Raw genomic sequence first — 27,955 nt, 5'->3', positions numbered from 1 at the left:
AACAATACACAACAGAGGTTAACCGTATTTATTTCCTTCGTGTGCAAGCCCCTTTCAGCGAGTGACACTCACCTCCCCTGACAGTGTCCAGGCTTTTCACCTGCCTCAGAAATGGCACCCCGCTGTTCTTTCCTCTACACGCGCCCCCCCGCCCCCCGGCATACCCCAACCCACCCCGCCTCTGCGGAGGAATGTGGTCTGGGCCGCCCCTCCCTCGTTCAGACTGACCGGGTTCGGCGTCCGAGCCGCCGTGTTGGTTCATGGCAAACATCAGGCGCCTGTGTCCAACTGCCAGAGCAGAAAAGGAAATAACAGGCCCACATAGCTGATTATGACTCTACTGTTTGAGCCCTCTCTCCTGCCGTACGGGAACGAACTCTTAACCCTGAGGGACACGGGGGCATTCTCGCTCAAGCCTGGCGTTCAAATGTGTTTCTGTGCAACGCTTCCTTTCTTTCCTAGAGGTCGACGTCTCTCAGAGGTGAAATCTTTCAGAGGTGAAAGTCATGCATGTTTCCAGATCCCCCTGGCACGCGCAGACCGCTTGTGAACCGCTGCGTGTCAACATCTGGTGTGGCTCGGAGCAGAGAAGTGCCAGCAGCTTCACGTCTGCGTGCGCGGGTGATTTCAATCAAAGCCCAGAGGAGATCTCACAGGGGGTGGGGGTTGGAGTCAGCAGAGAACACCTCTCTCTCTCTCTCTCCTCCTCTGGTGCTGACGGACAAGGACAGAGATGTCTTCGTCTCTCTCTCTCTCTCTCTCTCTCTCTCTCCCTCTCTCCCTCCCTCTCCCTCCTCCCCTGTTCCTGATTGGAGGGAGGCTTGGGGATCTGAACTGCTCTGGTGCACGGGCATGCCGTCGCACATCGCCTGCTGCTCCTACGCATGGGTCCAAATACCTGACAATCACCTTTTCGGTGCTGCAGCAGCAAAGACGCCAGGAGCGCCGAGCATCAGTCATCCTGCCTCTCTCTCCTGGTCTTGTTTTCACTGTGCTGGATTAGAGGTGTCAGCACTGAGTCTCCACAGCCACACAAGCCCCCGAGTGGCCCCCGAACAGATACTTGGCAGTGGGCTTGAGGGAACAACAGCCTCTGTCACTTTCTCTTCCCATGCTAGCGCAGCACGGCGGGATTAAGGAGCGCTCCGTCCGAGCATGTATTTCTCTGTGTGAAAGCGACTCTCATTGTTGTAATGATTCATCCTGCGTAATGCCTCATAGGCCCCACGAGAGCCACTGGGACCATAATGCACTGCCTCATTTTCCCTGCACACCAGGGAATTTGGGGTGACATGACGAGCAATGCTGAATTTATGGCCGTCTGATGATTTTTCCGTTTCAGGAATACATCTTCCATTTGGAGCCAGGCAAAGTGGATTCTGGGAAGGGAAAGTGCTCCTACGACCCAAAGCTGAACAGTGTGTCGGCCCTGATCAGTGAGTATCTTCTGAAATTCAGTCACACGATTCCGGGGAGGGAGGGGAGAGAGAGGTCCTGTCTGGCCCAGTGTATTTCGGGTCCCCATCGAGGCTCCCTGGGATAATGAGGGTCACCCCCCCCCTGTGGCCAGGTCCCCTGTGGATCAGTACTGCTTTAACCTCCCAGTTCCGATTTTAATGGTCCGCTTTGGTATTGGCACACACACGTTGTTAGGAAAAGAGTTTTATTGCCCTGTCCAGTCCTGTCCAGGAAGATCAAGTGTCTTTTCCATTCTTTGCCGGCTTCCCACGGAGTGACTCATAGTGGAACGCTCATCCCAGTCCTACAATCATCAGGAATTTTGCCTTGTTAGGATCGAAGCAAATGCAGCGGGCACAAACCAGTGGGCTCGCTTTTACATAAACCAATTTGTTTCAATGGCGCTTCTGCGACTTACAGTATGAAGAGAAAGTACTATGATTTATTGCTGTTATCGCTGTGAAAATATGTAATTTATCGCGTTGGACAACAGCAGACCTTTTGCATAGCAACCTACAAGTTTTGATTGTGATTCAAGATTCAAGAGTCTTAATTGTTGTGTCCTTCATAGGGAGTAAACTCAAAGCCTTGTGGAACCAGCGCTATACAATATACATACTGTATGTACAATGGTATTTTGTATTGTAAGTTTATTAGGATTCCCTTTTTCTGATGCCAAAGTGACGGCTAGCCTTCCTGGTCTTGGTGCAAGACTTTAACGAGGAGCAGTGTCCTCAGCCCTCCACTCAAGGTCAGCTGGCCAGGGCAGGTCTCACAGTTGCCTCCAGTGTAAGTTGATCCTCTGCCTGTGTACGGTGGGACAGTGTAAACAGCCAGCACTGCCTTCCCACATTAGCACGCTGCCAGCTGACCAGTCAGTTGTCCAAGATGAATTCTCCTCCCGCCAAGACCACGTCAGCGTCAGCTATGGTACACTGATGGTGGGGAGTGAAGGCTACTCTGACAGGGACCACTTTGACACCTTTTGACCTCTAACTGCACATGTACGGTGCACACGCCCCCCATTTCATACTGTTCACAGCATAGTTTACACATGGACAACTGAGGGAATCCTGTTGAGTAATCGTCACAGTGTTAGTTTTCTTCCCTCTGCCCTGAGCCCCTGCTGTCTCCTAACCCCACCACAGAGAACTCTCACCATGCTGCCAAATGCATGCTGGGACACCTGCTCTTGCCTTGTAGCATTACCAGCAACTGTTGGACCACAACCCAGCCTCCCCTACTTTTTTACAAGGGTGTGTGTGTGTGTGTGTGTGTGTGTGTGTGTGTGTGTGTGTGTGTGTGTGTGTGTGTGTGTGTGTGTGTGTGTGTGTGTGTGTGTGTGTGTGTGTGTGTGTGTGTGTGTGTGTGTGTGTGTGTGTGTGTGTGTGTGTGTGTGTGTGTGTGTGTGTGTACACTGTAGACAACCCTCTCCACCCAGTCTCCATGTTATTCCACCACTCAACATCCCGTCAGCGTTGCGAGGCGTGGGCTGTCCTTGTTGTCAACCTTGCGGTCTATTTGAGAATGTTTTTTAGAGCTGTACTGAATGCGTCTCATTCCAACCACACTGATGAACACACTCCCCAAATTTCCCCCACGGGGATTATTTAAGTGTATCTGATCTTACCTTATCTTATCTGATGAGCACACTCTGAAGCTATGCAGGGGTAGACAGCTCGGAGATATTGATTTCTGAGGGATGGGCTCTAGACAGGAGGGGGTGGCTTTGAGTAAGGAGATCATACAGTAGTTATAGTCCTTTATGCCAAGGGTGTGGCTGGAATTCTATCAGAGTAAAAAAAAAAAAAAAAAATTGGCTCAACGTGTTGATCTCTCGTCTTGTCCCCGCCTGTCCGTGTTTCAGATGGAGAGCTCTATGCAGGGGTCTACATCGACTTCATGGGAACAGACTCTGCCATCTTCCGTACTCTGGGGAAACAGACCGCCATGCGTACAGACCAGTACAACTCCAGATGGTTGAATGGTAAATGTCTTTTTTGGTGCCCAAATGGTGCAGCAGAATGTACTGTATGCAAGTGACATCTGAATTGAACAAAACCAGTCCAGACCAGTCCAGACCAGCCCTGACGTAAAACCTGATGCATAGTACAGGGCCTGTCTCATAGACTCATGTCTCATGTATGTACAGTACATTAAATCGACTGATATCCTTCCCTGAACCTCACTCGCTCTCTCCTTCTCTCAGACCCCTCTTTCATCCACGTGCAGCTCATCCCTGACAGTGCTGAGAGGAACGACGACAAGCTTTACTTCTTCTTCCGTGAGAAGTCCGCTGAGATGGGCCAGAGCCCCGTGACCCAGTCCCGGATCGGACGCATCTGCCTGGTCAGTACCGGCTCAGAATCACCCTTCACCTCTGACCCGTCCTGTGATGGAGGGACAGAAGCGTGAGACAGACAATTATTGGCATTAAGAAAGGGGAAATCAACCCTCTTGTTTTTGGTGTGGAGCTGCTGTTTGCCTAACACTGACATGCTGGAATCCGCATGCGTATTTAACCTTCCCGTGTACAATAGATGCCCCTGTCCGTGAGAGGCTATTCTGACCTGTGACCCTGTGATCATTTGACCTTCTTGAGACGGTCGTCCTAAAACTCAGACAGCTGTAATGTACTGGTATTGGGTTAAAGGCATAGTTAACGGAAAGTGGTTTGAAACCAACACCCTGGCAGCTGCTGTGGGTTACGTGATGATTAAACCATGCTAACTTAATAAAGTTGCCATCCTCCCCCAGAGCTACAAACTGAGTAGATCAGCAAAAACAAATAGCTTGGAATGTTTATCCTTGTAGTATAAACTTTGAGCTGGCGCTGCATCTTTCTAAGCTTGGCGAAGTCACTCTGTGAGCGTGATGTTTAGATATTCTAATCTGTGTACGTGTGTGTGTGTATGTGTGTATGCATCAGTGGTTGCAAGAGTGGGTGCCTCTGTATAGACTGTGTGTGTGTGTGTGTGTGTGTGTGTGTGTGTGTGTGTGTGTGTGTGTGTGTGTGTTTGTGTGTGTGTGTGTGTGTGTGTGTGCTTGTGTGTGTGTACTGTATATGCATGTGTGCTAGAGTGTATGTGAGTGCATAATATGCACACACATACACTCTAGCACACACGCATATACAGTACACACACGCACACACATATGTGTGTGTGTGTACTGTATGTATGTGTGTGTGTGCTAGTGTATATATGTGTGTGTGTGTGTGTGTGTGTGTGTGTGTGCATGTGTGTGTGTGCGTGCGTGTGTGTGTGTGTGTGTATGTGTGTTTGCGTGCGCGCGCGCCCTAGTTCTTCAGCTGCTCAACACTGTGTTTATTTGTATGGGTTGAGCGGTGACCCTGCACACAAACACTCATCCCCCTCTCAGTAGTCCCTGTACGGGCTAAAGGGACTCTGCCTGGTCGTCCTCCCCGCCACACACATCTGGAGGCTCCTACCGACTGGCTCCTCGCTGACCTTACACACTGCAAAGTACCGTGAAATTTGCAACTGTTTAGGTATAATTGCTCCTAAACTACCATGTGGATCACGCAAAAACATATTTCATGTCCCAGATAGGGATTTATTGGACATGAATGTGTATAGAATGAAAGTGTGAAGCATGCAGCAAACAACGACCACTATAAAGACATAAAAAATGATGTATGTGGTGAAAACAATTTGCAAAAGCAATATTTTTCAAACTATACGACCAGAAATGTGTTTTCCCCCATCAAAGCGAAGCTATAAGGAGAATGTGTGACGGCTGAAGAGGAAGCCTCTAAATCACACTGGCTCTCCCTCACTGGGTTGGAATTCAGCCCCCGCTCCGTGACAGATGGGACAGACTCTAAATAATAGGAGACAGTGTTTACCGTCTCATCCGCTCACAACCAAGCAGCCCTCCACACTCTCACCAAGCTCTCCAGGCCCGCCGGCTTCATGTGTACAGCGTGTGTGGGCGGCTCCACCTGTGTTTGTTTTCTGGTGGGAGGACAGAGGATGTGACTGAGTATGAGTGCGTGTGTGTGTGACCAAGGCTGTGTTATGTCTCCCCCCTCCCACTGCGCAGAATGATGACGGCGGTCACTGCTGCCTAGTCAACAAGTGGAGCACCTTCCTGAAAGCGCGACTCATCTGCTCGGTGCCGGGGGTCGACGGGATCGAGACTCACTTCGACGAGCTCCGTAAGTCCTCCTCAACCCTCACCCCCCCTAACGTGTTTTGGTTTCACCCACCATCAAAAGGCCCTCCGCTTTTCAATTAAGGAGTGAGGAAGCAAGAGAGCATGTGGCACTTCTTCTGTAGTTTTCTGTTTACACTGTCAGGAAGGGATGATGTAAAAGGCACTGGCTCCAGACCAGCTGGAGGATCTAGTTGTCATTTCTCTGTCCTCTCCAACAGTGCATACACCATCTAGTCACGCCTGATCTCAGGCCAGCCGTAGGACTGTTAGACAACCACCTGCCTCTAGCCTGACTAGACACAGCCCATATGGCGGTCTCCTCCACTCCCCTCCCTCCCCTCAACTCTCCGGTGGCCCATGCGGCATGCTGTAATGGGAATCGCACACACTAGTTGTTATTTTCTTTCAAGATGTTTTAAACAAAAGGCTCCTTTCTCTGGGTTGTGGAGTGTGAGGTGTCTGGGAACCCCCGCCCCCAAAAACCAGAGTGGATGTGAGGGGCATGCCGCGTGGCAGACGGATCGGGTCACCAAACAGGAATGTCAAGTCCATTACCGTCTCAGGGGGCAGGCTCCCTCTTTCTTTCTCTCTCTCTCTCTCTCTCTCTCTCTCTCTCTCTCTCTCTTGCTCACTGCTTCAGATAGAGCTGTTGAGTGATCATGATGAGGGTCTGAGCTGTCTGTGTCTGAGGCTATAGTTTTTGCTAGACTTCCCCAGAGCACGGCTTTCTGTCGGACCCCTTGTGTCCAACGAGGTTCCCTTTGTCCTTTCCTCCTGCTAACGCATCCCATGCTGTAATCCTCCCAATGCTTGTCAAGTTGTGGAAAACCAGTTTGTCCTCACAGCACGCACTGACATTAGGCTTAATTGACCACAGTAAAGGTTAGGGATGATTGATTCTGCCTGCGTGTGCATTAATCCTGCACTTGCTAAAACACGAGGCAGCAGGTCACTTGTTTCGCACTGTGTGCGCTTTATGTACGAGCGCTTCACCTACGTGAAATGAAGGGGTTCCAAACCATGAGCGTGCTCTCTCTGGTTTTTCTAAATTAGTTTCTGTTTTTATTGATTGGGTCATTGTTGACACAGGGGTGCTGTGCACAGTGGGTTTAAGGAGTGCGGAGAGTTGGCACTGTTGATGCGCACGCTTCAGGATATTGCTCTAATAAAGCTGTAAATCTGAGTTGGCATTAACTGTTAAGGTCTAATGAACAGGAGAGACAGACAGACAGACAGACAGACAGACAGACAGTGACCAACAGACAGACAGACAGACATGCTCACCATACTGGAGGGAGAGAATGACAGACAGACAGACAAACAGTCATTATGCTGTCGATACTGAAGCAGGAAGAAGACGGCAGACAGACAGACATGCTGTCAATACTGAAGGGAGTAGAGGACAGACAGGCAGGCAGACAGACAGACAGACAGACAGACAGACAGACAGACAGACAGACAGACAGGCATGCTGTCCATACTGAAGGGAGTAGAGGACAGACAGACAGACAGACAGACAGACAGACAGACAGGCATGCTGTCCATACTGAAGTAAGGATTTGAGGGCAGACAAGCAGACAGGCATGCACCGCTCATTCCTGCCAGGTACGCAAGGATGGGGTTTAAACTGGACATAGATAAATATTGTGCAAACAAATATGATCCATTTTATAGTCAGATTATTTGGGGTTTGGCAGTGGAGTCTTCATAAGGTTTCATAAGGCCAAAGAATTTAGTAAACCACATTCAGGAGCAAAGAGGTATAAATGTATGCTATGGGATGTCATTAAAAAGTACTGCAAATATATTGCATTGCACTCCAGTTTTTGGATTCACCTCCTTGGATTTGGGAAGAACTTTGAGGCAAGAAGAGAACAGTTGGAAAAGTGTACCATTCCTGGATGGATGGCGAGAAATAATCTCTCTCTCTCTCTCTCTCTCTCTCTATTAGTGCAGTTCTGCAGTAGTAAACTGGTCCTGGACCTCTCTCTCTCTCTCTCTCTCTCTCTCTCTCTCTCTCTCTCTCTCTCTCTCTCGCTCTCTCTCTCTATTAGTGCAGTTCTGCAGTAGTAAACTGGTCCTGGGGGTCATTACTAAGAACTCTGATGAACCAGTTCCAGCTGCCCTCCAGAGGCAGTATTATGTGTGAGCACCTTTGGCGGGGAACACCAGAGATGGAGGGAGTTTTTACAGTTGGAAAGTGTAAAAGAGTTGGCTCTACCTGACAACATGCTGCCAACCAACAGTAAATTGAGCCGAACAATAGAGTGGTCCCTGCTGGACGCATGTGCTCCGCTCATATTCTAAATGAAGAAGCCAAAACAAGTATTTAAAAGTAGAAGATACTGGTGTAGATTGTACCGTTATTCAAAGAGGAGCTTGACATCCATTTCATAAAGTAGCTGACATGTCCGTTCAGTCAGAGCTGGAATTTTGAAAGAGCTGAATCAAAAGGAGTTGGAGTTTTGAAAGAGCATACTTTAGCATAAGATCTGGCAAAATAAATTATTTCTTGTGAAGAGCGAAAAATGAGGAGACCAGGTTTTATTGTTTAATTAAAGGGAAAGGAAAGGACGTTTTGGAGTCTGAGTGCTCTTTCACAGTTCTCATTACCATGCGATCGCAGAGACCCCCTGGAGCTCACTCTTCTGGGCCCTGTCAGAATGTCTTTTACTGCAGATCAAGTGGCTGTTTCCTCCCATGTTTTATGAATACCAGGGCCTGTTTTAGAAACAGCATAGGGCTCATAATACAACTGTCTGTCTTTCTGTGTGTCTGTCTGTCTGTCTGTCACATCTGTTGCATGATACCACTGACAGCCCCTCTCTCTCTCTCTCTCTCTCTCTCTCTCTCTCTCTCTCTCTCTCTCTCTGATAACCCATGACCGTTCTAGTTCCCTGGCTTTAATAGCTGCTCCGGGCTACAGTGTGTTGTGTGTACAGTATGTGTTACACGCGTGTGTCTGCGTGTGATGGTGGCTGAGATGGAATAAAGACCATATGCCTGCTTTCTCTCCCCTTTGCTATCCTGTACTCTGGGATGAGAACGTAACCGCAAATTCTCCCCCTAGAGAGCCCTGAGTGACAGTCAGGGTCTACGTTCTCACAGTCACTTTCTCAAATACGTCCCGACTCACCCCTGCTTTCACTCTTTATTGCAGCCTGGGAGATATTTCAGCCTGCCTACTCTATTTACATCAGCGCTTAAATGCATATGTAAAGAGTGCAGTGTACACAATAAAATAAAATCCACTCATTTTCTTTCGTCTGTATGGAGTCCTCTTGCTTGATTTAGCTGATAATTTCCTCATCTTCTTCAGGCATTTCCTTCCTTTGTTCGTTCCCCTCGTCTTCACTACCTGGTTGTTGTACACAGTTCTGCTCTGGGAGGGAGGAACCACTCTCATTCTGAGGGGCTGATGGGCCTCCTGGGGCTAGCATGTAGGTCAGTAAGAGAGCTGGACTTGGCTCAACACCGAGCAGATTTAGATCCCAACTAGTTCTTTCTCTGGGCCTCTCTTCACCGTCACCAGGAGGATAAGCACATGGAAATCAAGGCTCTCCCAGGGCCAGCAGGGCTGTAGTCAAAGCCCTACGGTGTAGTTCCTCTCTGGGACCCCCAACCAGGACCTCTTGATGGGGGAATTAGAGCCCCCCAACCCCACCAACCAGTTTTAGACATACAGTACTGTAGGAAGACATCACATTAAATCACCAGCTACTACTCCTGGGCGCAACTCTCAGGTGCACCAGCCATCATGTTGTCTCCCTCCAGTCTAGACTGCAGGAGAGAAGAGATACAGAATGTGAGTTTCCACAGATCTAAATTACAGTTGTGCACGTGCACACTTTATGCCTCTGTTGGACCATATGAGGGATTTTGTTTGGTTCAGTTGTTAATATCTACTTGTGGATTACTGTGGTCACCAAAGCTATACAGTTTGAGGTCGTTGTTGATGAAGCCTTCCTCTGGAGAAGGCTCAATTTCCTGTTTTTATGTACAGAATTTGGCAGGTTAGCCCCTCCCCTTTCCCTTTAGGAAATGGATAATGGGAAGTCACCTTAAGGACTCATCCTCTTCTCCTTTCATCTCATATGTTTGGTCTTCTCATCCTCACCATTAGCTTATCCTCCACTTCCCCCTCTGATTATCTCACCCTAGCATGCCACAGTTCTGCCCACACGCCCGACTATAAGCAACACAAAGCTCAACATATCAACCTCCGACCTGTAATCTCTAGATGCAAACACAGGTGTTAGTGCCACAGAGAGTGACGCAAGGACTGTTTGACATGATTATGTCTATACAAGCACAGCCCGAACATGCCAGTGTCTATGCAAGCACATCCAGAACAAATGAAAATCCAGTTTGTGTTTAAATGGGTCACTTCTCCTCTGAAAGGTGAGGGGTGCCTCTCTGAATAAGCCTGGTTGGATTGACTAGAGCTCTGTGGAACGTGATGTTTGTTTAGCCTGCTCTCTCATACATTGACAAGATTTTCTGTGTGTGTGTGTGTGTGTGTGTTGCAGGAGATGTTTACATACAGCCGACACAAGACACCAAGAACCCTGTTATCTACGGAGTCTTCTCTGTCTCTGGGTGCGTGTCTAACTGGTTCTCACACCTAGCTTCACTGGAACAAAGAGTCATACTGTGAAGCATTATTTAGACACACTATGATATATAGAATAAGGTCCATAAATATTTTGTCATTTTTCATCATTTTGGCTCTGTACACCACCACAATGGATTTGAAATGAAACACGTGCTTTAAGTGCAGACTTTCAGCTTTAATTTGAAGGTATTTACATCCAACGGTGAACGGTGTAGGAATTACAAACAATTTTATACATGCCCCCCACCCCCACCCCGTTTAAGGGACCAAAATTAATTGGACAATTGGCAGCTCAGCTGTTCCATGGCCAAGTGTGTGTTATTCCCTTGTTATTTCATTTACAAGGAGCAAATAAAAGGTCTAGAGTTCATTTCAAGCATGGTATTTGCCATTGCAATCTGTTGCTGTCAACTCTCAATATGAAATCCAAAGAGTTGTTATGATCAGTGAAGCAAGTCATCATTAGGCTGAACGATCAAAACAAACCCATCAGAAAGATAGCAAAAACATAAGGTGTGGCCAAATCAACTGTTTGGTACATTGTTAAAAAGAAAGAACACCCTGGTGAGCTCAGCAACACCAAAAGACCTGGAAGACCACAGTAAACAACTGTTGTGTGACAAGAATTTGCCTGGTGAAGAAAGACCAATTCACAACAGTTGGCCAGATGAAGAACACTTTCCAGGAGGCAGGCGTATCTGTGTCAAAGTCAACAATCAAGAGAAGACTTTGCCAGAGTAAATACAGAGGGTTCACCACAAGATGTAAACATGTAAACCACTGGTGAGCCCCAAAAACATGAAGACCGGATTAGAGTTTGCCAAAATCTAAACAAGCCTGTACAGTTCTGGAACAACATTGTATGGACAGATGAGACAAAGATCAAATTGTACCAGAATGCTGGGAAGAGAAGAGGATGGAGAAGGGAAGGAACTGCTCATGATCCAAAGCAAACCACCTCATCAGTGAAGCATGGTGGTGGTAGTGTCATGGCGTGGGCATCTATGGCTGCCAATGGAACTGGTTCCCTTCATTCACCTTCTTATTTATTCATGATGTGAATGCTGACAAGATCAGCAGGATGAATTCTGAAGTGTTCAGGCAATATCATCTGCTCATATCCAGCCAAATGCTGCACAACTCATTGGACAGAACTTCACAGTACAGATGGACAATGACCCGAAGCGTACTGTGAAAGCAACCAAAGAGTTTTTCAAGGCAGATAAGTGGAATGTTCTGCAATGTCAAAGTCAATCACTTGACCTGAATCCAGTTGAGCATGGATTTCACTTGCTGAAGACAAAACTGAAGAACAAGATCAAATTGCAGATGAGGCCTGGCAGAGCATCACCAGGGACAAAACCTGTCGTCTGGTGATGTCTATGGTTTCCAGACTTCAGGCTGTCATTGACTGGAAAGGATTTGCAACCAAATATTAATTAAATGACAATTAGATTTTTGATTGGATTATGTTAGTTTGTAATTACTTTTGATAAATAGGGGGGATACCACTTATAAAATGTGTTGTAATTTCTACACCGTTCACCTGATTTGGATGTAAATACCCTTAAATTAAAGCTGATAGTCTGTACTGTACATGTAAAACATGTTGAATGTTTTATTTCAAACATTGTGGTAGTGTACAGAGCCAAAGTAATGAAAATTGTGTCGATGTCCAAATATTTATGGACTTAACTTTGTGTATTCGGGAACACGCTCGCAGCATACTGTAGGTTGACTACCATTTATTGCTACAAGTGGAATACAGTGCAGTTAAGATTGGTGCTGATGGCTCTGCTCTTTCCTGGATTAACAAAGCAGCATCCTAAGTCAAACAAGGAGCATGCTATAACCTCCCCAAAGGGCCAAAGTAAGACATGGAAGCAGTACAGTACTATGGTACAGACAAAGGCATACAGATACAAGACAGAGAGAACCTACAGTAGGAGCCATGAAAGGGCACTAAAGGGAGGAGGTTGAGGAGGTTGGGGAGGTGGAGGCAAGCTGGCCAGCAAAGTGGTGAGTACACAGCATTGATGTAGCAGAGAGCAGTGTGCTAGGAAGTCATTTCAATTGGCCGCCTTGTCGTAAGAATGGGCTGTGCTCGGAGAATGAATGATTGAAAATGCTGATTGTTCAGTGGGGTGTCAGCTGATTACAGCATGAAATTCTGCAATGTTACAGTACAATATACAGTATGGGTATATGCTGTACTGTACATACATACATACATACATACATACATACATACTCACTCCATTATTATTCAAGTTCTTTCAGTTCCTGTCTTTGGTCATTACGTTTCTCAACAATTATTGAACTGTCTCTCCCCACACACACACAGCTCAGTGTTCAAGGGCTCTGCGGTGTGTGTCTACTCCATGGCGGACATCCGGCAGGTCTTCAACGGACCGTTCGCCCACAAGGAGGGTCCTAACTACCAGTGGGTGGCCTACACTGGGAAGATACCCTACCCCCGGCCTGGGACGGTGAGCTTCACCCACCAATGACCCCAAACATGAACACCATGCCAAGCTGGAATAAGACATCTCTCTGCAGTGACTTGCTCCTCAAATAGAACCCAGCTGGCCCTATCACAAGACACAAACAACACTATGTCTAAACAAAGTGTAAAGCAGCAATAGAGACCTGGACAACACCAGATTTCACTGCATTGTCCCATAACTGGTTATTTTCTACCACAGTGTCCTGGAGGTACGTTCACCCCCAACATGAAGTCTACCAAGGACTATCCGGACGAGGTCATCAACTTCATGAGGAACCACCCTACCATGTACAACGCCGTGTACCCAGTGCACAAGCGCCCCCTGGTGGTCCGCACCAACGTAGACTACGAGTTCACCACCATCACCGTGGACCAGGTGGCAGCTGCCGACGGCAACTATGAAGTGCTTTTCCTTGGGACTGGTGAGTCCTCACTGTTTGATTCACTGCACAGTCTATCCGCATATCAGTTAGACCTAATTCATTGTCATGGGGTACTGTCATCACATCAATGTCCATCAATGCCTAGATGAAGAGAGCTTACTTTTGACCTTAGGGGAAACCCCACAGATGTTGTACAGGGCGATTTCAGGATTGGAGGGTTCTCTGAAAGTTCAATCAGACTGTGGCTGGTGTACTACAGAGATAAAAGAGTCCCTCCTCACCCCCCGCCCCACTCCTGCTGCTGCTGTCCCGCCACAAATGGACCCAGAGTCTTTCCCTCAGTCATTTATCACCAAGAGAAAGGCATTTGCACCCTTTCTGTAGGGATGAAAGTTTAACCAATCAAAGGGTTTGGTCCTCGCATTATTCACTTGGAGTAAAAGCTTTGAGTTCTCTACCTGGAGGGCAGTGGTAGGGGTGGTGGGGGGTGTTACAGTAAGGAAATCCATCACCTTAATCTCAGCCACCGGGGCTAGAGAGATTTTCTATTTGTCTCACTCCTTTGAACCTTTTAAAAGCCCCGAGTGACATCACTCCCCCAGCGCATGCGGCCCTTACGCGAGGCGCATTATGCCTTTTGTGGGGGGGTGGGGGGGGGGGCTTTGTTCTGCTGCACGTCTCCCGGAGACTAATGGGTTCTTCTGGCGGCCACGGCATGCCCCACGGTGCCTGGAGCCGGAGGAATGTCTGCCCTTTCAGCTGCTGTCAGGAGCAGCCATTCAGCGCTGCATCGGGGCACACTGGAGCAGTCATAATAAATCTACAGCAAGGTATCCTGCTCTCAGGAATGCCTCTGTACAGAAATCAGACATGCCAGCAGGGCAGGGCGTGGCTGGTAGAAACGGGTCAGGGAGAGGAAAGGGGGATGATAGAAATGATTTGTCAAGGCACAGTAGTAGTGACAGTGTGTACACTCCAGCAACAGATGTGTACTGTATGACGTCATAGGACAAAGGTGATAAGTGAGAAAGACAGGTACACCTGGTGAAGTGCACAGTACAAGCTGGTGATATGAGGATTAGCCTTCAGAGTAGGTGGCTGGAAGAGGATAATGGAGGCCATGTAAGGGCTGTTAGGCTGTTTGATGATTGACAGGCGGGAGGGGAGTTGCAACAGTTGAAGGTGTGTGTAATTGTGAGGTGCGTTCTCTACGGTTCCGCAGACAAGGGAACAGTTCAGAAGGTGATCGTCCTGCCCAGAGATGACCTGCAGACTGAGGAGCTGGTCCTGGAGGAGGTGGAGGTGTTCAAGGTGAACTCCCTCTCTCTCTCTCTCTCTTTCTCTATCTCTCGCTGTCTCTCTCTCTTTCTTTCTCTCTCTCTTTCTTTCTCTCTCTCTTTCTTTCTTTCTCTCTCTCTCTCTATCTCTTCTCTTTCTTTCTCTCTCTCTCTCTCTCTCTCTCTCTATTAGTCCAGTAGTAAACTGGTCCTAGTCTGCTCTCTCTCTCTCTCTCTGTTGTTCTCTCATTCCCTCTGTCTTATTCTCTCATTCCCTCTGTCTTATTCTCTCTCACTCTCTCTCACACTCTCCCTCTCTCCACTCTTTCTCTTTTTCTCTTTCTCTCTTCTCTCTCTCTGTCGCTCTCTCATATTCCCTCTCTCTTATTCTCTCTCTCTTTCTCTCTCTCTGTTGTTCTCTCATTCCCTCTGTCGTATTCTCTCTCACTCTCACATTCTCCCTCTCTCCACTCTTTCTCTCTTCTCTCTCTGTCGCTCTCTCACATTCCCTCTCTTTTATTCTCTCTCTCTTTCTCTCTCTCTCTGTTGTTCTCTAATTCCCTGTCTTATTCTCTCTCTCACTCTCTCACACTCTCCCTCGCTCCACTCTTTCTCTCTTTTTCTCTTTCTCTCTTCACTTCTCTCTTCTTCCCCCTCTTCCTCTCATCCTTTCTCTCTCGCCCCTATCCCTCCCTCTCCCTCTACCTATTTTTTTTGTGAGAGGCCAGAGTGTAACCTACTCACTCATCAACACATACTTGTATTCCAGGTTCCCACTCCTATTACAACAATGAAGATCTCATCCAAAAGGGTAAGCTTGTCTGTATAACAGCTTACCTAACGCTGATATATCTCCACTGATATAAGCAGACAGAGACAGAATAAACTGAGGGGGGAGTGATTTAGAAAAAAAAAACATGGGCTACATGAATACAGCTGTGGAACTAATGTTTCCCTTCATAATTCATAGACAGCCACCAGTCTGGGGAAGACAATGAAAAGAGAAATATGGAAAAGACATTAGACATTAGTGTTGTCTTTCACCGTGATTAAAATACTTGGCCTTGGCTACATGACGTGACATCAGTTGGTTACCGTTATACACAGTCTGCTAGGATGATGAATTCAAAACAGCTGATCATGAAACTGGAAGTCCTTGAACAATGGAAGTCGCACTGTTGTAAATATGAGTTTGACATGAGTTTGTGTGCGAGCAACTTTCCTGAGTTGACTTTATGCTAGCTCAGTGTAACCTTTGCTCTCCAGTCAGATCATCGCATTACATTTTTCACTTGTTTTCTCAACCCTGTAACCTTCCACTCGTTCTAGAGCTTTTGTTAGTAAAGTCGTATATTATATAGCCTCTTATCAGAGCGTGTTTCCCTCTCTTTTGAGCTCTAACATCTCCCCTGTCCGTCCTGTTCCCTCCCCCTACAGCAACAGCTGTATGTGTCATCGGGGATTGGCGTGACCCACCTGGCCCTTCACCGCTGTGACGTGTACGGGGAGGCGTGTGCTGACTGCTGCCTGGCCAGAGACCCCTACTGCGCCTGGGACGGCAAGTCCTGCTCCCGCTACTCTGCCTCCCAGAAAAGGTGAGCGCCAGCATGAGCTAGACAGCAGCTAAACTAACTGGACTTGTCAATGGCTGCATAGGCTATTGAATAATCTGTTATGTCATGACTAATAATGCGATGACTGTTGAATGTCTATGATGATTGGCAACTGACTTAGTAATTATTGAATGGCCTTGAGTTTTGCTGAATGGCACAAATGTTTGATGGTTGGTTTCACTGGCTATTGAATGGCCTCATGTATTGTTGAATGGCTTTGAATGGCGCTTGCAGTTGCTTTATAATATTTTCTCTTCTTATTTGGGTAAACTGGTCTGACCCCTTTAGAAGAAGCCGGAGGCAAGACGTTAAGTATGGGAACCCCATCCGCCAGTGCAGAGGCTTCAATTCCAACGGTGAGGCTTCAATTCCAACAGAGAGACGTGTCTCTGTTGGGATCACATTCCCAGTAACGATATAAGCTGGCACCGTACATCTCATCACGTTGATAAGTGTGTTGTAAAATCAAAGGTGTAAATTGCATTTGAGTGCAACAATACAGGCCCTTTCCCTTCTCACCTCCACCCTAAAAAGACAACTCTGATAACCGTATGCTAGAGTTAAGTCTTTGGTTGCAGTGGTGACATCTCTCCCCATGTGTCTCCAGTCAACAAGAACACGCTGGAGATGGTGCAGTATGGGGTGGAGGGCAGCAGTACCTTCCTAGAGTGCCAGGCCCGCTCCCCGCACGCCCTGATCAAATGGAATCTGCAGAGGGACAACAGCGACCGCAGGAAAGAGGTGAGCTGGCATCTCCTCATGCCACATGCACACAACACAGACGCTTGTGGGTTCAGATGCCATCTGACGTTATGTGACAGCACAAAGGCCAGATACGGGTTCCTTTACCCCTCAGGGTTCCTTTGTGTTCTCCTGTCATGTGGACCATGGTATTGCCAACCATACCTCAAGGGTCACCTGTCAGCATTACACATGACACTAATCCTAAAATTAAATGTTTTTACTGGATGGTACTGTATGTCTAATGGGGTGTCCTTCCGCTGAATTTGTTTAGTTATTAAGCAACAGTTTATTTGGAACTATTTTGGGTGGGTGAGCAGTGCACATAGTTAGCAAGCAATGTTAGAAATGATGAAAGACATTATCAAACGACACAAAACTATATTTTTTGGGGGGGGGAGGGGACACTGCCATTGAAGGTGCAGTTATTGAAGCTGTCGACGCTGACGGTGGAGATGGTCTTCATCCGTTTCACTGGGGATATTTTGTGTTGCTTGTTTGCCAGAACTTTTCATCTGTGGTATTGGATATCGTAGTCTGCGGCCATTCGCTTTGCATTTTAGAGTAGGCGGGGTCTAGACAGGATCTGAATCTGATATTGAATGAAAACCAGGCTCTCTTCCCCCAAGGAGAGCCTAGTGACACAAGGTTATTGGATATCAGTAATACAATGTTGCTGTTCAACAGCCACGCCCTCATATTTTAAACACGAACATTCTATTTAGCTGTGGGTATATCATCAATGTTGTCATGGTAGAACAAGGTCTCAGTCAATCAGCGTCCATGATCATAAACAACACGTTTTATAATGTTGGAGCAGCAGTTTAATTTCAGTCTGTATTAATGATGTATGGAGCTGGATCTATGGAGCCGTGATCCTCAGACTGTCCCGATACCCAAATGGAGGAAACCCACTCATATAGTTTCTCACCCTGAGGCTGCTGTTAAAGTTTTATTGTGAGGCTTTACTGATGCTTCCCTTTGATGGGGTATTCTGTTGGATGGTGCGTATTCCGGTAGGGCTGGCTTGCCGAAGCTTTCGAGCACATCTGATTCTCATAGAAAAGCTGCCAACACCTACAGTACTGTAATCAGAACCCTTGGCTGAGACTCAGTGATAATCAGAACCCTGAGCTGGGATACAGTGATAATCAGAACCCTGGGCTGGGATAGAGTTATAATCAGAACCCTGGGCTGGGATAGAGGGATAATCAGAACCCTGGGCTGGGATAGAGTTATAATCAGAACCCTGGGCTGGGATAGAGTTATAATCAGAACCCTGGGCTGGGATAGAGTTATAATCAGAACCCTGAGCTGGGATACAATGATAATCAGAACCCTGGGCTGGGATAGAGTTATAATCAGAACCCTGGGCTGGGATAGAGTTATAATCAGAACCCTGGGCTGGGATAGAGTTATAATCAGAACCCTGGGCTGGGATAGAGTTATAATCAGAACCCTGGGCTGGGATAGAGTTATAATCAGAACCCTGGGCTGGGATAGAGTGATAATCAGAACCCTGGGCTGGGATAGAGTGATAGACACAGGGCAGCAGTGGAAACATCTCTGCAGCTCTTCAACTGAGGGGAAATTGATTGTCTCACGAGTCCATGTTTGTGTGGAGAAATGTACAGGTGATCAGAACCTTGCAATGGTGGCTCTGGTTACACAATAGCAGGATCCTGAACAGATGGGCCCCTCTGATGTTATTTTGCCCATGAGGTCTCAATGTCTTTCTTTTCCTTTCTCTTTCTCTCTCTCCCCCTCTCTCAGATGCGTTCTGACGGGCGGGTGTTGAAGACAGAGCAGGGTCTGCTGCTGCGTTCTCTGCAGCCCTCTGACTCAGGCTTGTACCAGTGCACGGCCACAGAGAAGAACTTCAAACACACGCTGGTCAAGCTGCAGCTGCTCGTGCTGACCGGACGGGCCGTCAACAGCGTGCTGGTGGAGGGTGGGAGTCTGGTGCCATCTCCGCTCCAGTCCAACTCCTGGACCCCTAGCGCGGGCCAGTACAAGGACCTGCTGACCATCCTGAGCCAGCCCGAGATGGGCCTCATCAACCAGTACTGCCAGGACTACTGGCAGCTGGGAGACCCCGTGATGGGAGCCGTCAAGGCCAAAGACCTGAAGGAGCTCAAGGAACAGAAGAAGCCACGCAACCGCCGGCATCATGGCGAAGGGGAAGATGAGGAGGAGGAGGAGGATGAGGAGGAGGAAGGGCAAGAGAGGGAGACATGAGCAGGCCCTGGACTACATGACATCCCCATCCACCCCACCCCACTACACAGGGAGAGACTCAATTTGAGAGTGACAACATGAAAGAATATCAATAGCGAACTGAAAAAAGTCATACCAACAAGCACCCCACACCCCCTTTTAACAATAAAATATATGATACACAGTATTTATTGTAGGTTGTATATAGTATCATTCTGTGGATTTCTTTGTACTTATAGAAAAAAATGCTCTTTGTGTATAGGTACCTTTGGGGCAAATATTATTGTTAAGATTGTTATTAATTTTATTGTTGTTGTTACTGTCATTACAAAAATCTCATCTTTCCATCATAATGACAACTGTTTGGAATGCGTTAACTGGCATGCAAACTTTTCTGAACTGCGAGGGGTCATTGTGAACAGGGAAATGAACTGTGGGATGGGGCTGATGTATTTCTTGTTTCTTGTTTGCTGTGATGTAACGTCAGGACTCATATTCTGGGCTCTCCAGGACTTGCTGTGACATGACCTCACTATGGCTGCATGTAGACAGAGACTATGGCAGGGGGAACTCCTGGTGTTGTAAAGCTGTCCTTTCTCCATGTGAACCCACAATCAATTACCATGTCAATTACCATTATGTTAAATACCCTTGCTGTGTTAGTCAGCTCTTCCAAGACCTTGATGGTAACTAAAGTTGAATTGTTTATTCTCTCTGCCAGTCATAGTGGTACAAATGTCTGAGGCGCTCTTGCTTTCTAGAGCTACATTGTTGCTATGTATGAAAGGATTACCTCAGTAAAGGTATAAAATGTCAAATATTTTCAAAGCAACAGTGATTTGCATATTTGAGGGATAACCATGTGAATGCTGTAAAATCATCTGGTCAGCACATGCAATGTACAAGTACGTACAGGTCTCTCTTAGCTGTGAGGGGAAAACTTCATCATGACAATGAATAAATGTTTGTTTAACTAAAGGATGAAAAAAGGATTTAAATCACAATCGTACTTCAAATCCTGTAGCTACAAAAGATGATTGTGAGCTATATCTTCTTAAAAATGGAAAAAAGGAAAGTTACGGAAAAGAAACAAGCACCATGCGTATCCTGAGTGTGAGGTGCAAATGAGGGTCAAGGTTTTGCACAAAGGGCATTATTCTCTTACCTTCAAAAGATCAGACCGCATCTGGAGAAGGTACAAGACCAGGGCCAAATCACACACAGCACACTTTGGCCAAGTCATTTTCAACTACTTAGTAATTTTCAAAACAAAGCACAATTCAGTTTGCGATGAAATTGTGCCAGATCATTTAAACAAGGCAGCCATGTTCGTACTGCGCACAAGCCATCTCTTTTCATGTATTTGTGCATTTTGAATCTTTGACATGTATAAAAAAAGAAAAAAATAAGAAAAAAAGAATGGCCCTTACACGACAGAGCAATGTAACAATGTTGTGACACTAACCAAAATGTTGGGAAGCTGGCTTTTCATTGTGTGCATGACTATGTATTTGTACTGTAATTCTGAAACAAAAAAGCTATGTGTCGTTCTCCTGTTCATGTTTTGAAGTGTACAGCATGGTCAATGTCAACACAAGGTCTGATACACAGCCTCAATGCAGCAGATCAACTCTACAAGGAGGAGAACAACATTACGTAGAGATGGTGGTGGAGATGATGCTCTCTCTTCCTCTCTACACTATGAGACAGCCCCTGTTCCTCTCCTACAGAAAACAGGATGTTACAGCAAGAAAGAGAAAAGGTTGTACAATTTGTTGGTAATTTTTAAGATGTGTCTTAGTTTATGAGTGTTTTCATTTTCATTTGTTTTGTATTTTGTTTTTGCATTATCAATTATCAAGACTTTATGAAAAAAAGACTAAATGCACAGAGGTGACGTTATTGTAATGACTTGTGTAAATGAACTTTGTCTTCCCTTTCCATTGTTGTTGCTAACTAATAAATTAAAGCTCTATATTTTATAAAAATGGAATGCTCCCCTTTTATTGTGATGTTTGGTTTAGTGTTCCTATATTTCATCCAGAAATTTCTGGATGCTGTGAATAAGAAAAACTTTGTGTCATACTACAATATACAGTATATGTGTGTGTACGCATGTAACTGAATACGTCTACGAATAGAGCTGTGTGGATTAAGTCACTTTCTAATCCTGGTCCTTAAATTAAAATAATTCTGGACCTCAAGGGTCTTTATTGGCCACACGTGATCACACAACACGTGAGTGAGAGGCAACACAGCACACACAACATACACACACGTCTTCAGTGGTTGCTGCGCTAGTGGAAATTGGTCCAATTGTTTGCATTTCTCCCATCCAAGCTGTCCTCTAGGGGCAGCCATCGTTCATGGCACCTGGGCACCAAGTCCAAGTCTTGGGCTGAAGAGCATCTGTTTTTCTGCATGTTTTTAGTATTGGGTTCTTTGGGAGGAAAAACGGGGTGAACATGTGAACTCCACACAAAAAGACCAGGAGGACCTTCTTGTTGTGAGGCAAAAGTACTGCATGTGAGCGATTCTGGGGTTCATTGTCTTGCTCAAGGACACTTCGGCACAATGTCAGGAACTGGGATCAAACCGGGACCCTGCGACCCCCAGCTGGCCGCTCTACCTCCTGAGCTATGTGCCACCCCCTCTACTTGTAGGTGAGTGAGTTTTCAAGTGTTCAACTTTCTAAGATTGGTTAACACAAGCTTCAGTATCATGGAGAAAGACTAATGAGCCACATGCCAGTCTCCGGGCAGATGAGCTGCTGCTCAGAGTGATGAGCCCTATGTTATCCTGTAAAAGGCGTCCTCAGAACAAACCCATGCCAAACCTTTCTTGTAAGCATTACAATATTCCATAATAATCCCCTCTTACAAATTTCACCAGTGAGTCCAAAGACCTATTCCCATCATTCCTGTGGCGATCATGTTCACCATGAATCAAGTGGAGTGGATGATGTAGCCCCAAAGAAGAGGGCTGACTCCAGGGCCACAGGGGCCAGACTGGCTGTGGTCAGGGCAGGACAGCAGGTTTTTAAATCAGGGCCTGGAGGATTTCTACACCTCGTAAAAGCCTAGACAGAAGTGACCCCAAGCTGCTGGCATGACAGTGAGTCACTGTCCCGATCGCAGGTCTAGGTGGGAGTCAAGTCTCAGAGAGAGAGAGAGAGACAGAGAGAGAGAGAGACAGAGAGAGAGAGACAGAGAGAGATAGAGATAGAGAGAGACAGAGAGAGAGAGAGAGACAGAGAGAGAGACATAGAGAGACAGAGACAGAGAGAGATAGAGAGAGAGACAGAGAGAGAGAGAGATAGAGAGAGAGAGAGAGGATGCAGGAGGAGGTGAGAGTCAAGGCTGTCCTTGCTGATATCTTTCCTCTATGCCAGAGCTGGGACAGGATTAAACCTGGTTGTGTGCATATCTAAAAAAGGCCAAACCCTATACAGTCCCATATTCATAACCCTATCTTCCTTTGCAATACTCAAAATCAGCCACGCTGTAGTCATTCGAATCATTCACCGACCTGTATTTTGTATTTGTCTGTTTTATATTGTAAAGCACTTGGGTGCAACTTTGGTTGTTAAATGTGCTATATAAATAAAGTCGACCTTGACCTTGACCTCTTATAATTGCACGAGTCTCAGTGCACCAGTCCATTGGTCTCCATGGAGTTCAGGACCTGGGTGTTAGAGGGCGAGTATGCCTCTCTCTCCCTCTAGCATATGGCTGTGTTTGAGGCCACTCCAGGCCAGACTGTTAAGGGGGACTCACAGCAGAAATGAAAGGAGGTCTGAGCATCACAGGACTCTATTGTCCCTGCTCACCCTGGCCCATAGAGGGAGCTCTGTCCCTGGGCTGATCTGATCTCTGGCAGGGAACAGTGGGGCAGCATGCGGAGACTGTGTGGGCTTTCATGCTAGAAGCATACCAAAAACTAGGGTCAGCTTTCCCGTCAGCCGTTGGCCCATCCACTACTGCCGGAAGAATCAGAGATCGGCATCAAACCAAGCCGGGGTGATATAACAAAGTAGATCACACTCACTGATGGCATTTAGTCTGTTTCTCATCTCAGTTTACAACTCACTAGATTCAACACACTCACTAGATTTATAGTGCAGCTGCAGAACTGCAGAGAGGGATGCTTTGTACACTAGGTATATACCGTAGCTACTGTACCCCAAACCTCATTACAACACATCTATGATGCTGTTTTGTGCACCAGAATAGAATAGCGGTACTGTATGCATGTGAATTAAGGAAGCGGCATCATGGTGTTACAACAAGACCACATCAAAGAGAACTGTTTCTGTGGGCTGCTATCTCGTCCATGGCAATAAAGTATGCCGACCCTGTCTACTTATTGACACTGAAACCATTCAAGTGACTTTGCAGGAGAGGAATTCGTCTGACAAGGCCAGCTCCTCGATATCAGTCAGTCTGATCCAAGTATCTGGTCACTGGGAGACAGACATAATGTGCATGTTATGTGCTAACCCTAACCCTAAACCTAACTCTAACTTTTTGAGATATTGCACTAACAATATACGATAACAGACAAACAAACAAGCAGACGAGCATACATATTACCTCATTGGTGGAGGTAGCCTACTGATCTGAAGGAACATAGGGCTGAGGGAACATAGCCTAAGCTAGGAACTCATTTGGGTGGTGGGGGTCAGAGGAGCTGAGGGAACATAGGGCTGTCAACAAGGCCACCTCAAAGACTGTTTCTGTGGGCTGCTATCTCCTCCATGGCATATGACACAGAATAAAGTCAGACCCTGTCCACTTCTTGACATTGACATCATTCAAGTGACTTTGCAGAAGAGGAATTCGTCTGACAATGCCAGCTTCCCGCTATCAGTGAGTCTGATCAAAGTCTCGGTCACTGGGAGACAGACATGACATTACGTGGGTATCAACAATCTCCCCCGCCTTTCTCACAGCACACAACTGAGAGTCTCGGGACACAAACAGCATTGTTGGAGCTAGAAAATTCAGAAGTCAGAACAATGAGAGGCAGCAGCATGGCATCTCATCAAGATGTTCAATTGTTCACTGGCAACCTTCATAGACCCTCAAACTCACTGACCACAGTGCCAGTAACACCCATTCCACTAGATGTATCTGATCTGAGAAAGAAGCTGTCTGTTTCTTTTCTTCTTTTGAAGTTCAACAAGTTATCCGTGCTGAGTGAACTTATTTTCTCTCATATTGTCATAGGCCTATTACTTGACTCACACAGGCACACAAGACATTAGCCTCGTGAGATTGATCGGTTTAGCGAAACGTAATGTGATATCAGGATGTTGTCATCTCACAGGGCTGATGGACTGTGGAGAGAGGGTGTGCTGCTCTACTGCTGCTGCTTGCTTAGGCACAGCAAAAAGAAGAGAGGGTAATACTGCCATCTGCTGGGCAATACTATAAGTGTTGTGTGACTGGAAATCCCGAGGGCTACCAGCTGGACATTAGCTGGCTTGGCATGACATCACTTGTGTTTTTAGTGTTGAGTAATTAATGGCAATTAGTTGCGCAATGACATTGTCCTTGTATTCTTCCAGCAAAAATCAATGGCAGAATGCATGTGGTGTTTCTCTCTTTTTCCTTTGTACCACTCCCAGCTATATTTGTTCAATTCAAAACTATTTATTGACAGACTTTAACCAGGCCAGGTCCAGCCTGGCTTATATGTGTGGCTGGCTTGTTTCTGTTCTGGACTGGTAGGACAGAAGCTAGTCATGCCACTGAAATAGCTGTGAATTGAAATGAAATATGAAATATGTCTGATAAATTAAGATAGGTCTTGTCACCTGGACACATCAGTTCCAATGCTTCCAATGCTAATCCAGCACAATAAGAGCGGGATAGCCAGTTAGCTCATGAGCTCACAACAACTAACAGCAGCTTCCATGACCCCACTGGGTCTCCCGGGTGGCAGTCCAATGCTCTCACCACTACTCTACTTGAGCAGTGAAGATTGGCAGGTTGGTTTTGGTGTCCTTCTTCCAGTCCCTAGAGTGGGTTGGGGTTAGAATAAGGGTTGGGATAGTATCTGACCTATAAGGGAAGGAGTGTGGGTTGGGGTTAGAATACAGGTTGGGGTTGGGACAGGATCTGAGCTATAAGGCAAGGGGTAAAGGTCGGAGTGAAAGAATTAACATACCCCAGGTTTGGGGTATAGTCCCATAAAATCATCCCCACCGGCCCGATCTCCTGTGTGGGAGTCCATTGCTTTCACCGCTACTCTACTTGTGCAGTGGAGATCGACGGGTTGATTTTGGTGTCCTGCTTTATTTTGGTGTGCTGGGACTACTGCCTCTTGTGGTGCCAACAGAGAAATGCAGGTCAACATTCAACGGAGGGAGGGAGGGAGGGAGGGAGGGAGGGAGGGAGGGAGGGAGGGAGGGAGGGAGTGATAAATGGACAAACGCTATCCTAGGTGCGCTGGCTTACAGCCACACACAAAAAGGAAACGATTGATGCTGCAGTATTGTAAATATCAGTATCATGCTGATCCTACAAATTGCACATCCTCATATCACCCAGTAGATGGCAAGATACACTAGATGAAACAACTAAATCATAATATTAATTACGTTGGGTGGGGGGCATGACAGCAAGGAAGATGATTAAACAGGGTGTTGATGCATCATGTTTTACTTTCTACCTGTCAGTAAATCAATAGATGGAGCTCCAGTCACCCATCATCTTCATCACATTTGTCCCTCCGGGAGAGGGAACATCAGTCTGATGATGACTGACAAACTCACATCACTCTCATGGCGAACAGAAATGTCAGTAGTAAATGGCAAGTGAGAGAGTGCATTATGAGTAGAGGGCCAGGGGACATTACCCAATACCTGAATAGAACTCACACGTTCTCACTAATGTTATTTATCTCACCTAAAATAATTTACAGTACTAGCACTGTACATTCTCTGGATGAGGAGAACTCTATTGCTTTCAGTAAAATGTTCAGGGTAGAGGGCTATGGATGGGTCAGATCTGTGTCTCATCAGATAGAGATGATGTCAGGCAGAGTAGTCCTGATATGTAAAACACCTCAAGTCAAATTCATATTTCATATCCACTGAGTGGTGATGCTGTGATCAGTCGGCTGTGTTTAATCTCAGTATTACTGGCTAGGAGGGACAGGAAACTGACACTCCTGCTCCCCCCAACACATAATGAAGTCATTCCATGTCACTGTGAGAAAAGGAACATCCCTCCAAGCCCTAATGATGGTATGGATGGCTGAATACAGATGCACACGAGGCATGAAACAACCCAAGCCTCCCTAGAGGATGCCTCTGCACATCCCATGGCAGCTCTGGAGAGGTGGCTTCAGACAGTATTATTCAGAGAACAGTCCCCCACAGTGCCCCTCAAATTGGCACAGCAAACTTCTAGATTGTGTAATAATGCCAGACTACTGTACAAGCTACAGTAAGCTTGTGTTAATCGAAAGAGATTAATGTGGATGATGTCCTCTGGGTTTAAAAGGCCAGCAAAATAACTATGAGAAGGAAAGATGTAGTGTGTATCTATGGTGTTTTTTTTTTCCGATTCATATCAGACCGGAATTACAACAATAGCTGCTGGGCAATTCTCAAAAGCTTTTGTTCTGAACATCTGGGGCACAAGTATACAAGGACAAGAAGAGTGATAGCCCTGGATGAGTAAACAGATGAGTCAACTTTTATTACCATCAAAGTCATAAACTCAGTCAAGGAGTACAGTACAGAGCTTACAAATGAGAGAGAACCTACCGATGACCACTGGTCCTGGTGACCATCACATTTAGAAATAGGCTACGCAAAAGAGTGCATGGCAAAATAAACAGACATGTCCTACTGTAATAACTACAGTGGTTTGCACTTGGAAAAGCATTGCTTTAAATTGTGTAACAGTATATATTTGCGGTCTTCACTTGACTTCAACGACTGACGCAAAATGATCTATTCACATAAATAATTTCTTCTCATTAAAAAGTCTGTGTGATTAGACAAAATAAAAACATTGTATAATGTTACCTCTCAATAATAAATCTGATCTGAATATGTATGTAATGTGTCAATCATTCATAAGCATGTTTTCATAGGTGTCAGAGTCATGAATAGAAAACTTACTTGGGATAAATAAATTGAACCTCTGAGAAGTTAATATAATTTGATTTCCTGCTTTCCCTTTTAAAACAATTGTTCCAATACATCTTAAATACACTTTCATAGAAACATGTGGATGCATACAGAAACAACTTCATTTGACAGCCATTTAGGTAGAATAAGACTAAATAAGTGAAGGGTAGCTCATAAATCACTTTGATATAATTACTCTAGGCTTCTCTTGCTGTGACCAAGGAGGACTAGGCCCTCTGTGCAGCAGGTGCATTGCAGGGTAGCAAAGGAAATCAGGTGGGGGACTCACAGGTGAAAAGCGTGATTAATATGTGACTAATATGATCTAAGTTTTCTCCCTTTTTGAAAGTGTTAGTTAAATGACCATCTGGACAGGTGGTTTGGGTTATTGAGGAATAGGCTACAGTACTGGCTTTCACTTACAGGTACATGCACTTGTGTAGAGGACATCGGGAGAGGAATCACAGTTTCAGGAATTTGAATATTGCTCAATTTAGGGTGCTTACAGATAATTCTTGCCATACATCATTATTGGTACTATGGGGACTATGAAATGACAATGGAAAAAGACAATTTGATATTATTTTTAATATACAGTACAGTCATTTTGAAATGCTAAAGAAACAAACAAACACATACTATTTCTAAAATAAATAAATAAATAATGCTGGTGAAGTTATAGATGTTGTAGTTTTCTAATGCAATTGCTTTTAATTCTTATATTTCCCTTTTCAGCAAAACAAGTAGCTACAGTAAAAGCTGAGGAGTGTTAAGAGTAGTTTATTGTGTAATAATGGTTTACTGGGTAATGTAGACCAGC

General features: G+C 46.0%; 1 protein-coding gene across 1 annotated transcript in view; it reads left to right on the top strand.

Moving 5' to 3' along the window:
• The window catches only part of sema3fb (sema domain, immunoglobulin domain (Ig), short basic domain, secreted, (semaphorin) 3Fb), a gene marked incomplete at its 3' end in the record, with an annotated part of 22,853 nt that extends 3,843 nt beyond the window's left edge, over window positions 1-19,010 (top strand). The window contains exons 5-17 of the mRNA XM_084440994.1: window positions 1,343-1,436; window positions 3,326-3,445; window positions 3,668-3,807; window positions 5,524-5,638; window positions 10,167-10,236; window positions 12,597-12,741; window positions 12,958-13,180; window positions 14,364-14,452; window positions 15,188-15,229; window positions 15,856-16,013; window positions 16,320-16,387; window positions 16,639-16,772; window positions 18,546-19,010. Coding sequence (XP_084297120.1) covers window positions 1,343-1,436; window positions 3,326-3,445; window positions 3,668-3,807; window positions 5,524-5,638; window positions 10,167-10,236; window positions 12,597-12,741; window positions 12,958-13,180; window positions 14,364-14,452; window positions 15,188-15,229; window positions 15,856-16,013; window positions 16,320-16,387; window positions 16,639-16,772; window positions 18,546-19,010 — 1,863 coding nt within the window. The remainder of the gene's footprint in view (window positions 1-1,342; window positions 1,437-3,325; window positions 3,446-3,667; window positions 3,808-5,523; window positions 5,639-10,166; window positions 10,237-12,596; window positions 12,742-12,957; window positions 13,181-14,363; window positions 14,453-15,187; window positions 15,230-15,855; window positions 16,014-16,319; window positions 16,388-16,638; window positions 16,773-18,545) is intronic.
• Window positions 19,011-27,955: the final 8,945 nt, after the last annotated feature.

Source organism: Borostomias antarcticus (genome assembly GCF_949987555.1).
Source record: "Borostomias antarcticus genome assembly, chromosome: 7".
NCBI lineage: Eukaryota > Metazoa > Chordata > Actinopteri > Stomiiformes > Stomiidae > Borostomias > Borostomias antarcticus.
The sequence above is the reverse complement of the archived record's forward strand: the minus strand, read 5'-3'. Positions and strand labels throughout refer to the sequence as shown.